At 38.5% G+C, this 13,104-nt stretch overlaps 1 protein-coding gene across 3 annotated transcripts; it reads left to right on the forward strand.

Moving 5' to 3' along the window:
• The first annotated feature begins 125 nt into the window (after positions 1 to 125).
• Positions 126 to 12,833, forward strand: FAM76B (family with sequence similarity 76 member B). 3 transcript variants are annotated; one of them, XM_064718713.1, is made up of 10 exons: positions 126 to 366; positions 479 to 543; positions 1,026 to 1,080; positions 2,610 to 2,765; positions 3,620 to 3,816; positions 5,751 to 5,798; positions 5,998 to 6,078; positions 6,748 to 6,883; positions 9,535 to 9,636; positions 10,260 to 12,833. In XM_064718713.1, the coding sequence occupies exons 1-10, from the start codon at positions 262 to 264 to the stop codon at positions 10,347 to 10,349; spliced, it is 1,035 nt and encodes a 344-aa protein (XP_064574783.1). In that variant the 5' UTR covers positions 126 to 261; the 3' UTR covers positions 10,350 to 12,833. The 3 variants fall into 3 exon arrangements, with proteins under 3 accessions (XP_064574783.1, XP_064574790.1, XP_064574799.1); XM_064718720.1 differs by having other exon boundaries at positions 6,751 to 6,883; XM_064718729.1 differs by lacking the exon at positions 5,998 to 6,078.
• Positions 12,834 to 13,104: the final 271 nt, after the last annotated feature.

A 13,104-nucleotide genomic window follows, 5' to 3' on the forward strand; every position in this document is an offset into this window, starting at 1 on the left:
CGGGCGCAGCGCGAGCCCGGGCCCGGGGCGGAGGGAGGGAAGGGCGGGGGGCGCGCGCGGGGTGACGCCGCTGCCGCCGACACAAGGGGGACGCGGGCGGGCGGCGCGCGGGGCCCAGGGCGGCACCGGCGGCAGCGGCACCGGGACGGCGGCGGCGGCGGCCCCGGCTCCTCCTCGGCGGCCCCGGCGGCCGCTCCGTCCCTCGCCCCGGCGGCACCTCCCCATTCCCCTCCCTCGGCCCGCCCGTGTCCGCCCCGCCGGATGGCGGCGGCGGGCGCGGCGGCCGCCCCGGCGCTTTATGCGTGCACCAAGTGCAACCAGCGGTACCCGTTCGAGGAGCTCTCGCAGGGCCAGCAGCTGTGCAAGGTGCGGCGGCGGCGGCGGGGCGGCCCCGGCCGGGGCTGTTGGCGGGGCGGCGGGCGGGGGCGGAGCGCGGGCCGGGGCCCGGCCGGGCAGTAACGCGGCGCTTCCCCCGCAGGAGTGCCGCATCGCCCACCCCATCGTGAAGTGCACCTACTGCCGCTCCGAGTTCCAGCAGGAGAGGTACGGAGAGCGCTGCTCGGGGCCCCGCGGCTGCGAGAGCTGGGCCTGGCCGCTCCGGGAGAGCGGGCTGAGGGGGATCTCATCAATGCTTATAAATATCTCCGAGGCCGGTGCCAAGGGGATGGCGCCAGGCTCTTTTCGCTGGTGCCCAGTGACGGGACGGGGAGCCGTGGCCATAAACTAAACCAGGAGAAGTTTCACCTCCACATGAGGAAGAACTTACTTACACTGAGGGTACAGAGCACATGAACAGGCTGCCCAGGGAGGTGGTGGGGTCTCCCCCTCTGGAGACACTCAGGATCTGCGTGGACATATTCCTGTGTCACCTGCTCTAGGTGACTCTGCCTTGGCAGGGAGATTGGACCGGAGGTCCCTTCCAACCCAGCTCTTCTCTGATTCTGTTTGCAAGTAATTGCATGGGGAAGAATATCAAAGTGCGTGTTCATCACCTAATTCAACATCGTGCCATTTTATCTCTTTAGCAAAACCAACACAATATGCAAGAAATGTGCCCAAAACGTGAAGCAGTTTGGAACGGTAAGTAGTTACTTGGTTCTTTATGCTGAAGTTGAGCTTGTTTGTGCTTCAAACCAAAAACAAAGTTCTCTTGCAACTAATCCTCTTATTTTCTTTTGAGAAAAAAAACCCCAAAGACAAGCCCACGCTATAGATTGCCATCCAGAAAGGTGATGGAAAAGCCTGAGATCTCTTGATTTCCTCTGTGGGTTACCATTTCTTTTCCCAAATTGAAATCCCTTTGGGTTATATATAGCTTAACAGTTAAGAATGATTTCAATATAGCTACTTGTGACAAAGCAATGTTATTTCAGGCCATGCATGGTAAGTTATTCGCTGCATATTCTCATAAGCACATGCTTCGTGGCAGGAACACCATTAGCTCTTCTTTTTCTTAATGAGTGGTAAATATGAAAATCTAGTAATACCACATACTTCATATTATATAAGTCTTAAAAAATGCGTGTTAATCATGTTGACCTAATAAGTAGAAAAGATTTTGAGTATTATCTGCATCCATGTTTCTTTGCATTTTCTCCTATTGAATTTTAGCTTCAGTTCTGTTGGAAAAATGAATTTTTCTATTGTGTGAATGCACACATTGTATCTGAGCTGTCCTGCAGATAGGGGTTTTGGGAGGTATCAAGATAATCTTGTTGTGAAACAAAGAAGCCATAACTTTCTATACTTGACATAAAGCATATTTGTTGAAATTCAACTTATTTGAGAAACATAATAGCTGTTGGTATGTAGTCAGGCACTCTGTGAATGTGTATGTAAACTGAACAAAGAAATGCTTTCAAAAGCTTAAAATGTAGCAAAATGAATTGCAGAACAGAGCCATCAATGATTTTATCAGTAGTTCATCAAAAACCAGAACTGCACTGAAGATAATCAGCCACGTTTAACCTATGAAAACTGACATCAGTTTTCTTTTTCAGCACTCTATAAGTCTAGTTGAGTGTATGATATAAAAGTTGATAACCTGGCTGATAGTTCAGACCAAATAGACCTGAACTTGGCTTTTGTTTGGTGGTGGGACTTTTTTGGTTTGTTTTAAGTTTCCTGCAGAATTGCAGAGATTAGTATACTAGTCTTGGAACTGTAGGGTTATTGAATCCCTGAACTGTGCAAAGGAGAGGGATGCCATCAGAAACTTCCAATCTAAAAAAAAAAAATCACTTGGTTACTCTTCTTTCAAAGTTCTGTAAGTAATTTCTTATGTAGCATAGTAAAACTGGGAGAAATTGTCAATATATTTAAAAACATAAAAAGCAGTAAGTGTTGAGATTAGTAACCAGATAGATGTGTGTGTTTCTTTGATTGTGTTTGGGTTTTCATGGAAAGTCCAGGCTGGTTTTAACCCTTGAAGAAGCATCATTTTAGAGGAAAGGTTTGGCACTGAAGATAAAAATGGTAGGAAAAAGGTTCTTTAAGGTAGGTTGTTTGAAGCCCTACTGGTTTTGAGGCATCATTGTGCGAATTGAAATACCCGTGTTCATTACTGCAAATACAAATGTATTGACTTCAGTTCAACTTTTTTTTTCCAGCCCAAGCCTTGTCAGTATTGTAACATTATTGCAGCATTTATTGGCACAAAATGCCAGCGTTGCACCAACTCAGAGAAGAAGTATGGCCCGCCCCAGACCTGTGAGCAGTGCAAACAGCAATGTGCTTTTGATCGAAAAGAGGAGGGAAGAAGGAAGGTAGGCTTTGTTCCACATCTCTCATGGCTTTGTCTGACAATAGTGTTCCTCTTTCAGAAGAGAAAGATTAACAGGAATGTATCTGAAGTTCTCTAATACTGGATTAAAGTTGCTTATCTGTGCTTTATAATATTTGAATTATTTCTTGTAACTTGCAATTGTTATTTTAGCTACTGAGCTAACTTTTAATTAAATCACTCTTTCTGAAAATAGGCATTAGTGTTAACAGACAATTGTAGCTGGGGAACAGCAGTTAAGCAGCTCAACAGTTTCTTGTGTTTTGATATTTATTTTACTTTTATTTTCCTATGCATTGGATCTCATGTATGTTCATAACTTGAATCTGTCACTTTACCCCTTATTTGCCTGCCTTGCCTTTAAGTAGAGCACCAGAGAGGTAGACTGCTCTGAGCAGCCCTTTGTGTTCTGTTTTGTTAAATAGCTTTGGTGAGTGCCACTTTCTCATTCCAGGAGGTGCTGAGAAAATGACCTCAAAAGCCTCTTGACTGAACACAAGAATAATGGTGTTTTTACAGAAGAATTTACTTGTTACAAGTAGCACGTTGTAAAAAAGACTCGTCCTTTTTTAAAGTTATTGTTATTTCTGCAATGTAGAGCAGGTCCAAAAATTGCTAGGACTCTTTGTAGCATAACTTTAAATGACAAGAGGAATAAGATTCACTTTACTAAAAGAAACTTGCATATATTGGAGATACAATAGTGATGTTTCATACCAAAGATGTCTGTTTTTCCAAAGATAATGGATGAAGTGAAATAAAATCTCCTTGTAAATATTGAGTGCATCTCTCTAGTGCAATGTACTTGGGAATAAAACCTGAATTATTTCTCAAAAGGTTGATGGAAAGTTGTTGTGTTGGCTCTGCACACTGTCCTACAAGAGAGTGCTACAGAAGACAAAAGAACAGAGAAAGAGCCTGGGATCTTCACATTCTAACTCCTCATCCTCATCTCTTACTGAGAAAGACCAGCATCATTCAAAACACCACCACCATCACCACCATCATCATCGTCACAGCAGCAGTCATCATAAGTAAGTATTTCAAAAATTGAAATGGGTGTTGGTAGCTCTTCGTCCTCTGTGTTCTGTTTGTACTGAGATAGTAAGAAAAACTATTTAAAACATGGTGTCAAAAGCAGTAGCAGAACATTGTTCTTCGTGGTCTTTCAAAATCCTTGGATTCTTAAAGTTTGAGTGAAGGTGGTTCATTAAAAAAAAAAAGGAATTCTTGGTGATTGTCAACCTAGTTGATGTTAGAATTGGTAACAGGTCTAGGAAAAAGGCTTATGGAATGGCTACAGAAATGAGTTTCTTGAGGGCAAACTTGTATTTGGTTTCTATGCAGCAACTGCTGAGTGGTACCTGCATTTGCCAAAGTTGTGTATTAGCAGTGAGAATCCTCATCCTGACTTGCTTCAGCCTGACTTATTTGTGTACAAATAGTCAAAATGAAGAGGAGAAGCAGAAGTGACAGTATGGGATTGCCTTCAGTCTAGGACCAGTTTGTACCTCTTTGCCAGCTTTTATAACCAGGTCTTGCTGGAGAAGGCAGTTTGGGAGTTATGATACAGACATAGAACATAAGACTGTCGGTTCAGTTACTGTCACCTTAATAATATTTCACAGTTTTATCCCATTTTCTGCAGCTTTTCTCAACACATCATCTCTTACCATGGCATAAACCAACCTTAATGTACATATCAAATTTATTTAGTCATAAACTCCAGAATTCATTTGAGATTTTGTGCTGCTATAATAGTAGTCATGATTCTTATTTTCATTGATAGATTTGTGGCAGCATAACTTCAGAACTGCTTACTTTTTGTGTTTCATGGTAAATACTGTGTCTGCAATGATGATGACTCTGATCCCAGACACACATACACTTTCCTTCTAAACTTGACATTTCTAGTGCTTATAATTTTTCATCTTGTCTGAAACTTGCCCAAGTGTGACTTAAAGATAGAGGCAAAGTAAGATGGAATTATATTGGTAGTGAGTAAAAGAGAAAGACCCATACTTTCACTTTAAAAAAGTGAAAATATTTGGCATTTTAGGAATTTGAAGAAAAAAAATTTTCTCATTTATGCATTGAGTTATTGTACTGTTCCCGTTCTTTCAAATCTCTGAGGAAAATTGAATTGCAGAAAGTTAAATCTAATTTGATGCATTTGGCACAGGTACAGTAGGGATTAAATTAAAAAAAATAAGCTATTAACTACTGGAAAGAGCTTCTGATATACTCAAGACTTATAGCAGTACTCATATCAATACAAATGACAATGCTCCTGGTTTCCCACCTTTTTTTTCTGTAGACTGCCATAGGTCCCTTGCTTCTGGTCCAATTAATATGACTCCTTTTCTCTGTCCATTTCAGTTATTGTTAAGATCAGACAGTAGCGACAATGAGGTAGAAATTCAGTTTCTTGCAGCTATTTCACTCAGTGCAATCTTCTTCATTCTACCATTGCTATATCAGTGTTCATTATTAGTTCCTTTTGAAATGATTGAAAGCAATTGGTTACAACTGAGAAGGAGTTATTTTCAGGGTTCCAAATTTGACTTTACTCTTCTGGCACCAAATGAGCACCATTTCAGGCAGTGTTCTTATGGCAGTATGGGAATTCCAGGAGAGCTGCTTTAGACTAGCTGGCTGAGTACAAGATTAGCAAGACAAAGTTCACACAAATTGGGAGGTATCAGCAAAAACGTTTGGCCATCAGTCTTGAGGTCTACCCTTGTGACTTGTAATAGTGTAGATATTTAGGCAAGAAGTAATTTTATAGCATCCTGACATACTAAAGAATGGTCAGGAACTCTAGTGTCCAACTGAAAATTCATAAATGCTCACCATATTGGGAAAAAAGAAGTGGGGAAGGATTTTTCTCAAGTAGAGATACCATTCACATAAACTTACAAATAATGGCGTGTTTGATCAGTTACCAAGTACATTTCACATATTTCAGAATCAGCAATCTGAGTCCAGAACAAGATCAGGGACTATGGAAACAGAGGTAAATATGATATTATTTATTAATTTTCTTTTAATTTGTCTTGCAGTTTTCATTTAAAGAATTTCTTTTTTCTTGCATTTCTGGCTAGTCTCTAGCATTCCACTTAGGAGCATGAGTTAGTTTTTTTACATGTACCAAATGGTGATACTAGAGAGTTGCATAGTATGAGGCTTTAGGTTTACATTTTGTTTGATTTCAGCCATAAATCCTCTGCAGCTATTCAGAATGAAACTCCAAAGAAAAAACCCAAACTGGAATCCAAGCCATCAAATGGAGATAGGTAAAGTTACATTTTTGTAAAGCTGAGCCATTTTAACCAAAGAGAGCACCGATTTGTGGCCAGTTGCCTTTCTTTGTTTGTCTGAAGAATGAGGGATGTGAAACTTGTGTCCTGCCAGATGGATTATTGGGTGGCATCTGAGTGCTGTCAGTCAATTAAGTTACTTTATTAGCAGAAAAGTAGCACTCTTTTCCTGCTTTTGTTGGGGGCAAAATTAAAGGTTATGTACAAGGTAACAGTTATCAACCCAATGGTGTTCCCTCACATTGGGAAATTGTTCTGTCAGTTAGATGCAGGGTAGAACCCGCTGCTTTAAGCTGACCCAGTACCTAGACAATTCTGTTGAACTTTAATGTGGGAGACCGAATCTTTATTCTGTCTCTGGCCAAATGGTCAGAATAGTTAAAAGTTAAAAGTGGCTGCTTCAGTCAAAAGGTATTTGTCCCCCTCAAAGCTAATACTGAATTATATTTCTGCAGGTGTATGTAATGTGTGCCATTAGTAAGGTAATTTGCCAGTTGCATCCATTTCTGTCAGGTACATACTTTTTTTGCATTAGTCCTTAAGGATGTTTATGGAATTATTTATTATCAAATTTATCAAAGTTTTTTAAAAGTGTTTTTCTTTTTTCTTTTGATGCTGTAAGTAACTATTGGTTTTCATTTTTAGTAGCTCTATAAATCAGTCTGCAGACAGTGGAGGAACTGACAACTTTGTCCTCATAAGTCAGCTGAAAGAAGAAGTAATGTCACTTAAACGTCTTCTGCAGCAAAGAGATCAGACTATTTTAGAGAAAGATAAAAAGGTAAAAATTACACCTGCTTAATCAGAACTTTATGATTTTGTTTTCTGATTTGTTGTCTCCTAAAAATGTCAAAACAATAAGATAAAACAACAGTCAGATACAACTGTTTTGTATAGCAACTAATCAGATCTTAACATCTAAAGAAGAACTTATGCACTCCTGTATCATGAATATATTTTGTCTCCTAAGTCAAAGAGTAATTCATCTTACCTCACTTCAGCCATGAAGACGTTAGCCTGTTACTCAGGCTGCGTGCCACAGGTCATGGATAAAGTGCCAGGCAGTTTGAACATGTTTTACATGCTCTTAACTGAGTCATGGCAAAGAGTAGTAGCCATTCTGAGTTTAGCATAGTTTTTATTTAGTTTTAAACTGAAGCAATGCTAGCCATAATAAGTTGATGTCCAAATTTCCATTTGCAGTGTATGAAAATTTAGTGGTTTGTTTTTATAGGATTGGTAAGTATGTGTACTATGAGTTGTCAAGTCTTTGTGGGTAGTCAGAGACTAGAAGAAAAGCTTGGATTAAGTGCCTGTCAGTCAACGAAAGTTAAGTGAAATTGTCAGACCCAAGTGGCTTCAGCAGAACTCTTACAGAAGATATTCACCCTTCCAACAAACTAATGACTAGCAAGAAAAGAGGAATAACAACAAATACACACTTTGATTTGCATTTGCTTTATTTCTCTGTCATCTGAATAACTAGATGCTTTTAGGACACTGTAACAGTGGCTCTAGAATGTCTGTTCAGGATTGAGTAGGTTATGGAATTGTATTCCAGACAAATGTATTATATTTTCAAGTAAAATTTTGATTGTGAATGCATGATGGCCTACCAAACATTGATGGTTAAGAAAGACTCATTCGTACTGAAAGGAAAATACTTACACTTTTAAACCATAGTTCAGTATCTTCATTTCTACACATAGTTGTGTTTTGTAAAGGATATTGATCCTATTTTCATTTATGTCACTGTTAAAATATACCTAGTGTTGGAAGTACTTGCTATTTCAAGCCTTTAAGCGTTTAATGTGAAAGAGCTGAACAGTCTGTCCTGGATTCTCTTTAGGTATTTTCTTCAAAGGACAGACATTAGGCCCTGATCTTTCTCTTATATAGCTAGGAGAAGACCATGGGTTAGTAGGAAGTTCACTTATCAGTTTTTATTTTTCAATCTACTGGGCAAAGCTAACAAAAGTGGTAGTTAAGGAAATGTCCCCTATTTCTGCATAACCACTGCAGTGACATGTTTTGTGCAGTTTCCATAGGGAGAGCATCTATTGAATTTAATATCCCCACTGCTAAAACTATTTCACTTCAGGGTCTTTGAGCTTAGTCTCCTTCAGACACAAAGTCCTCACTTTCAGAATGTCACTTTTTCAGCTGCTGCAGGGAGGACAAAAGCTGAACACATTATGCAGTGTTTGCATTGCAGAAAAATTACAACAAATGAACATACTGTAGGTTTTTTTCACTGTGAGATAGGAGACGTGTGCTGGGTGAAAAGCCTGAGCCATACCTGTGGGAGATTGCTGTTAAGGGTGTGTCTCAAGATTTGTGAAGGGACAGCATTTGAACGGTTTTGAATGCTCCAGAAGTAAAACCTGTGAATTGTATTGTGTGGCAACAAAAACAACTCAGTACACCATCTTTACAGATAATACTTATTCATCACTTTCTGTTATGAGTCAAGGTATCAGCCACATCATTATCAGTGCTTATTGTGTGTAGTAGTAGCCTTGTTTGTCTTTCTGCACAAAATGGTAACGAGAAACCACAGCGTTACTGTGGGGCCCTGAGACTTCGTTATTAGGACAGGACCACAGTTTGCTGCATGTTCACAGGTAGTTTGCTCACCCAGTTGCATATTTCACTGTGGTGCAGCACTACACTAGTTTTTTGTATGTATCGTGAGAGATGTGGGTTTGCACTGGATGCCCTGTAGGCTACACCAGCCATGCCTGGAGCAGCAGTGTGTGTTCAGTGAGTTATGTACCATCATAGCAACATACCTACACTTGGCCTTTTATTGACTGTTCTTTTGAACAATATCTATTTCACTACATGTGATTTACCGCATACTAAGGCTGGCAATTGCAGTTTTGGTAGTCACTTTAGGAGGATATGCTCTGGTTTGTTATGGCAGGCATCTTTGCTAGCAAAAAGGCTTCATTTCCTAATAAATCTGGAATGTATGCATTGTACATATTTTTCCTTCTGCTTAGGACAAAATGTAGCATAAAAGGACACAAAAACACCCTTTTTATTGTCTTTGTAGTAAAGATTTTTTGGGTGTTACCACACCTTATAACTGAGAGATGTAACTGAAGATGGTGGTAAGCATCTCACAGCTAAAAGAACAGCAGACTATAAATCACCAGTCTTGTATCTGAATTTTTTTCTTGAGGTTTAGCCTATTTTATACAAAATTCTGAGCCAATAGTATGGTTCTATGACTACACTTGCTTTCTGCATATAAAATAGGTATACAGATTTTTCAAACTGCTTCTCAAGTGCTGAACTGTCAATACTGCAGTAGTAAATAAATACAGCATTTCCTGGGATTCCTGAGCCTTTGCTAAAGATTTCGTGTATTGCCTAGATGTATCCTGTTGCAGTTCAGGGAATTTTCATAGGATCTGTGTTTTTCAGTTGACAGAATTGAAGGCAGATTTCCAGTACCAAGAGTCTAACTTGAGGACAAAGATGAACAGTATGGAGAAAGCTCACAAGGAAACTGTGGAACAGTTGCAGGTGCGTAATTGTTTATCAATGCTTGGGAAATACTTCAGATGGGATCATATATTTAGGCTGTTCAGTGTGTTCACTCCAATACAGTAGTACCAAATTCATGAATGGTCATTGCTATGCTTAACTTTGGATGCATTGTGGAGCAATTCTGGAGTCAACAGTTTCCATATGAGTTAAACTCACTCTTTGAACTTAAAAAGGTAAAGCCTTACCTCATGTGCTTTCTCAAAGTTTAGTTTTTGTGTCTGTTCTCTGACAATTTATCAGTTATCATTGGGCTATGGATCTGGTTTAAGCACCTCAGCATTAACACATTGGCAGCTAGATGTCTCTAGTTAAAGTATAATTTATCAGGAGGAAAGCCTGAATTAGTTGCCTTACAAATCACAGACTGAGCAGGCAATCAGTGCAATAGTGGATATACTAAATGTTGCAGTATAGGGAGTGTGATTACTTTCTCTGTTGAAGACAGAATATGCGTATCAAGAAACATCTACACTTCTTTGAAAAGTGATCATTACCTTCTCTGAATGTTCCTAGCCTGTACATTTTCAGAATTTGTTCATAAATGCAAAGCACATGACACTACTATTTCAGTAACATACTTTTTTTAATCTGTGTTGCAGGCCAAAAACAGAGAACTGCTCAAACAGGTCGCAGCATTGTCCAAGGGTAAAAAGTTTGATAAAAGTGGGAGTATCCTTACATCTCCTTGAGGAACTGGTTCTTTGTGGGGTTTGCTACTCAATGTACATTTGAGTAATTCTGTGAAGCCCTTAAAATCCTGTGTAGTGGAAAAAATATTTTTGCACACCAGATTAGTTGGCATGTTTCCTACATGTTTTTATAATTAATATGCAGCATTTTTTAGTTACTGTTCAGATGAAATACTTCAACTGGCTTGAAGAATGTTTTTATTTTTTTGATATTGCAAACCTTTTGCCAGCAATAGTATTAAACAATTGCATAGAGAACATAGCAGTGCTCTCTCTGAAAGGACAACATGCAATAACAAACTAGGTGTACTTTTTACAAAGTAGCAACTGAGTCTTTTAAACTACAATGATGTCAGCCAAAAGTTCATGAATCTGCAGTGACTCTGAACACTGGTTTCTGGCAACCGTTCTTTTACTTTGTATGAAAATATAAATTTGGAATGGAAATCATGGTGCTCTCAAGTGGAACTAAAAAGAGGCATATATGTATGTGTAAATACGACTGTAACGGTTATATTCTTAGTTATAACAAGTAATTAGTGTTTTACCTTCTTGTGATAGGGACTGACTGAAAGATTATCTATTGTACAGTAACAGAGACAGTGTGGTTTTTGTAAGATTTACTGTAGACTTTTCTTGCAAGTGCCTTTCTCCAACTGTTTATTTATAGGAATGTTGGTATTTTGTACATAAGGTTTTTATGTTTTAAAAATCATGTTTAATAAATGTTTTATGTAAATATAAATGTGTGTACAGAGGAATCTAAAACAAAGATCAAAGTGGCTAGTGCAGTGCTCGAGGCAGCATTAAGAGCTGGCTAGCTGATTGATGGACAGTGAGTATTGGCTTTAGATAACCTTTGTAGCTTGTGTCTGTGAGGTGTAGAATTTTATTAGTGCTGCTTATGCCAAACACTTCCTGAACAAAAAAACAATTTTTTTTTTTTTTGCCACACTGGAGTTTTGTGGTTTGTTTATACATTTTTCCCATTTGGCACAGCACTAATTTTAATTCCATAGCAGACATTGTACTCCAATGTTACATCCTTAGCTAGTGATACACAGTCAAAGTTTTAATTGCATTTATTTCCCATTGTCTGATTTAATGTACTTGGTTGTAACTTATGGTGATTCTTCTTAATGAATTACAAGATTCACATCCCCCACTTAAGATGCACACTGAGAAAAGAGTAGCCAAAACTGAAATTAATTAAGGGAAGTCTTGAAATGAATTAAGGGAATGGATGTGGTGTCGTAGGGTGGGTTTTAATGTTTTGGGTGGATTTGCATTCTAAATTACATCAGTTTAAGGTTAGCTCTGCTCCTAATGGACATGAGTCATATTCAGAAATTTCTATTAAACAATAATTTAGTATACCCCAAGGTGTCTGTTCAGGAAGGTAAGTTATGAATCAGCATAAAAGGAAGTAGACTTACATGGGTAAAGGTTTAAGTCAGCTCTGGATACTGACTGGTAACAGGGTAGCTGTTGATATTTCAGCAAGCTTAATTGTGTAGAAACAGCTACACATTTTTAATTGAAGAACAAAAGTCTATAGACCCTTGGCTGTTCACCCAGGTACTGAACTATGAACACTTTCTCAATAGTTCAAATGAGCTCCAGCAGCGACAGACTACTGAAAAATATGAAAAATTTAATCTATCTTGTTTCATATAGTATATGTGTATTTTTATACCCTAAAATCAACTTTGTAAGTTTATGAAAACTCCTCTTTAAACATTAAACTAGGGTAGAGAATGCTGCTATCTTTGGGGTTGTTATTAATTTTTTTAGTATACAAATTTATGACTTTTATTAATGCAGATTTAATATTTGGGTCATTTTTTTCCATTTTGATGGTGACCCATACTCACTGAAATTAGTTTTAAAATACAGAAATGCATAGCAAAATTAAGTGTTTGAATTAAGATTACTTAATGATATCAGTTCAAGCTGCAGTCAGGACATTTTAAAGAAACAAGCAGAAGTTCTGTATTAGAGGTAATTGACTTCATAAATCCCAGTCAGAAGAATTTTTAGGGGTTTCAGAGTGTTTAATTAAATACCTGTGGGTTTTCTTACATAATCTCATTTTTAACATTAATTTTTTAAAGTCCTTAATTAGCAGACTGAATCCCAGTCCTGCGAATCGTGTTCTGGAGCAGTAGATGATTGACATAATAAACTGATGTTCTTTAAACGTGGATCTGCGAGGAGATTGTTGTACTGTATTGTGCTTTTTAGCCTGTTTCCAGATGTTGATTAGCATTGACCAGTAATGGCCATTTTGGCTCAAGTTATTTATGTATTTTAATCCTGTGAATATTGCAGCCCCTTTTTAGATAGTTTGTCCAAATCCACGTTCTGCAGTGAAGCTGTTCAGCTGTCCACATGTATAGATAATTGAAATCCTGTACTGGCACACATCTGACCGTTGACATTTTGTACCTTTTCTAAATCCAATGTTTCACAATAAAATCTTGTCAAAACATTCATCTGTCTTTTAAAATTTATTCAAAAATCCATATTTTGTGTTAATCTTTCATGCTACATTACTCACTAAAACTGCGGTCAAAAAATGGGCAGAATTTAATATTTCAATTTCTGTTAAGATTAGGCACCTTAGGCTGCCTACAGATTGTAACAAGCTACAGCTACAGATTACTTTGTCTCATGAAAATAATTATAATATATAGAAATATTTTCCTATTGAGAAGAAAAACACATGAAGTGACATTGATAATTTCTTTGTTTC

Source organism: Zonotrichia leucophrys, chromosome 1 (genome assembly GCF_028769735.1).
Source record: "Zonotrichia leucophrys gambelii isolate GWCS_2022_RI chromosome 1, RI_Zleu_2.0, whole genome shotgun sequence".
Classification (NCBI taxonomy): Eukaryota; Metazoa; Chordata; class Aves; order Passeriformes; family Passerellidae; genus Zonotrichia; species Zonotrichia leucophrys.

Bases quoted from the DNA above. Each gene is read 5' to 3' on its own strand.
- FAM76B (XM_064718713.1), top strand. From the start codon at position 262: ATGGCGGCGGCGGGCGCGGCGGCCGCCCCGGCGCTTTATGCGTGCACC. The intron at 2,766-3,619 runs GTAGGCTTTGTT...ATTTCTCAAAAG, and splicing joins AAGAGGAGGGAAGAAGGAAG to GTTGATGGAAAGTTGTTGTG. The intron at 3,817-5,750 runs GTAAGTATTTCA...CACATATTTCAG, and splicing joins CACAGCAGCAGTCATCATAA to AATCAGCAATCTGAGTCCAG.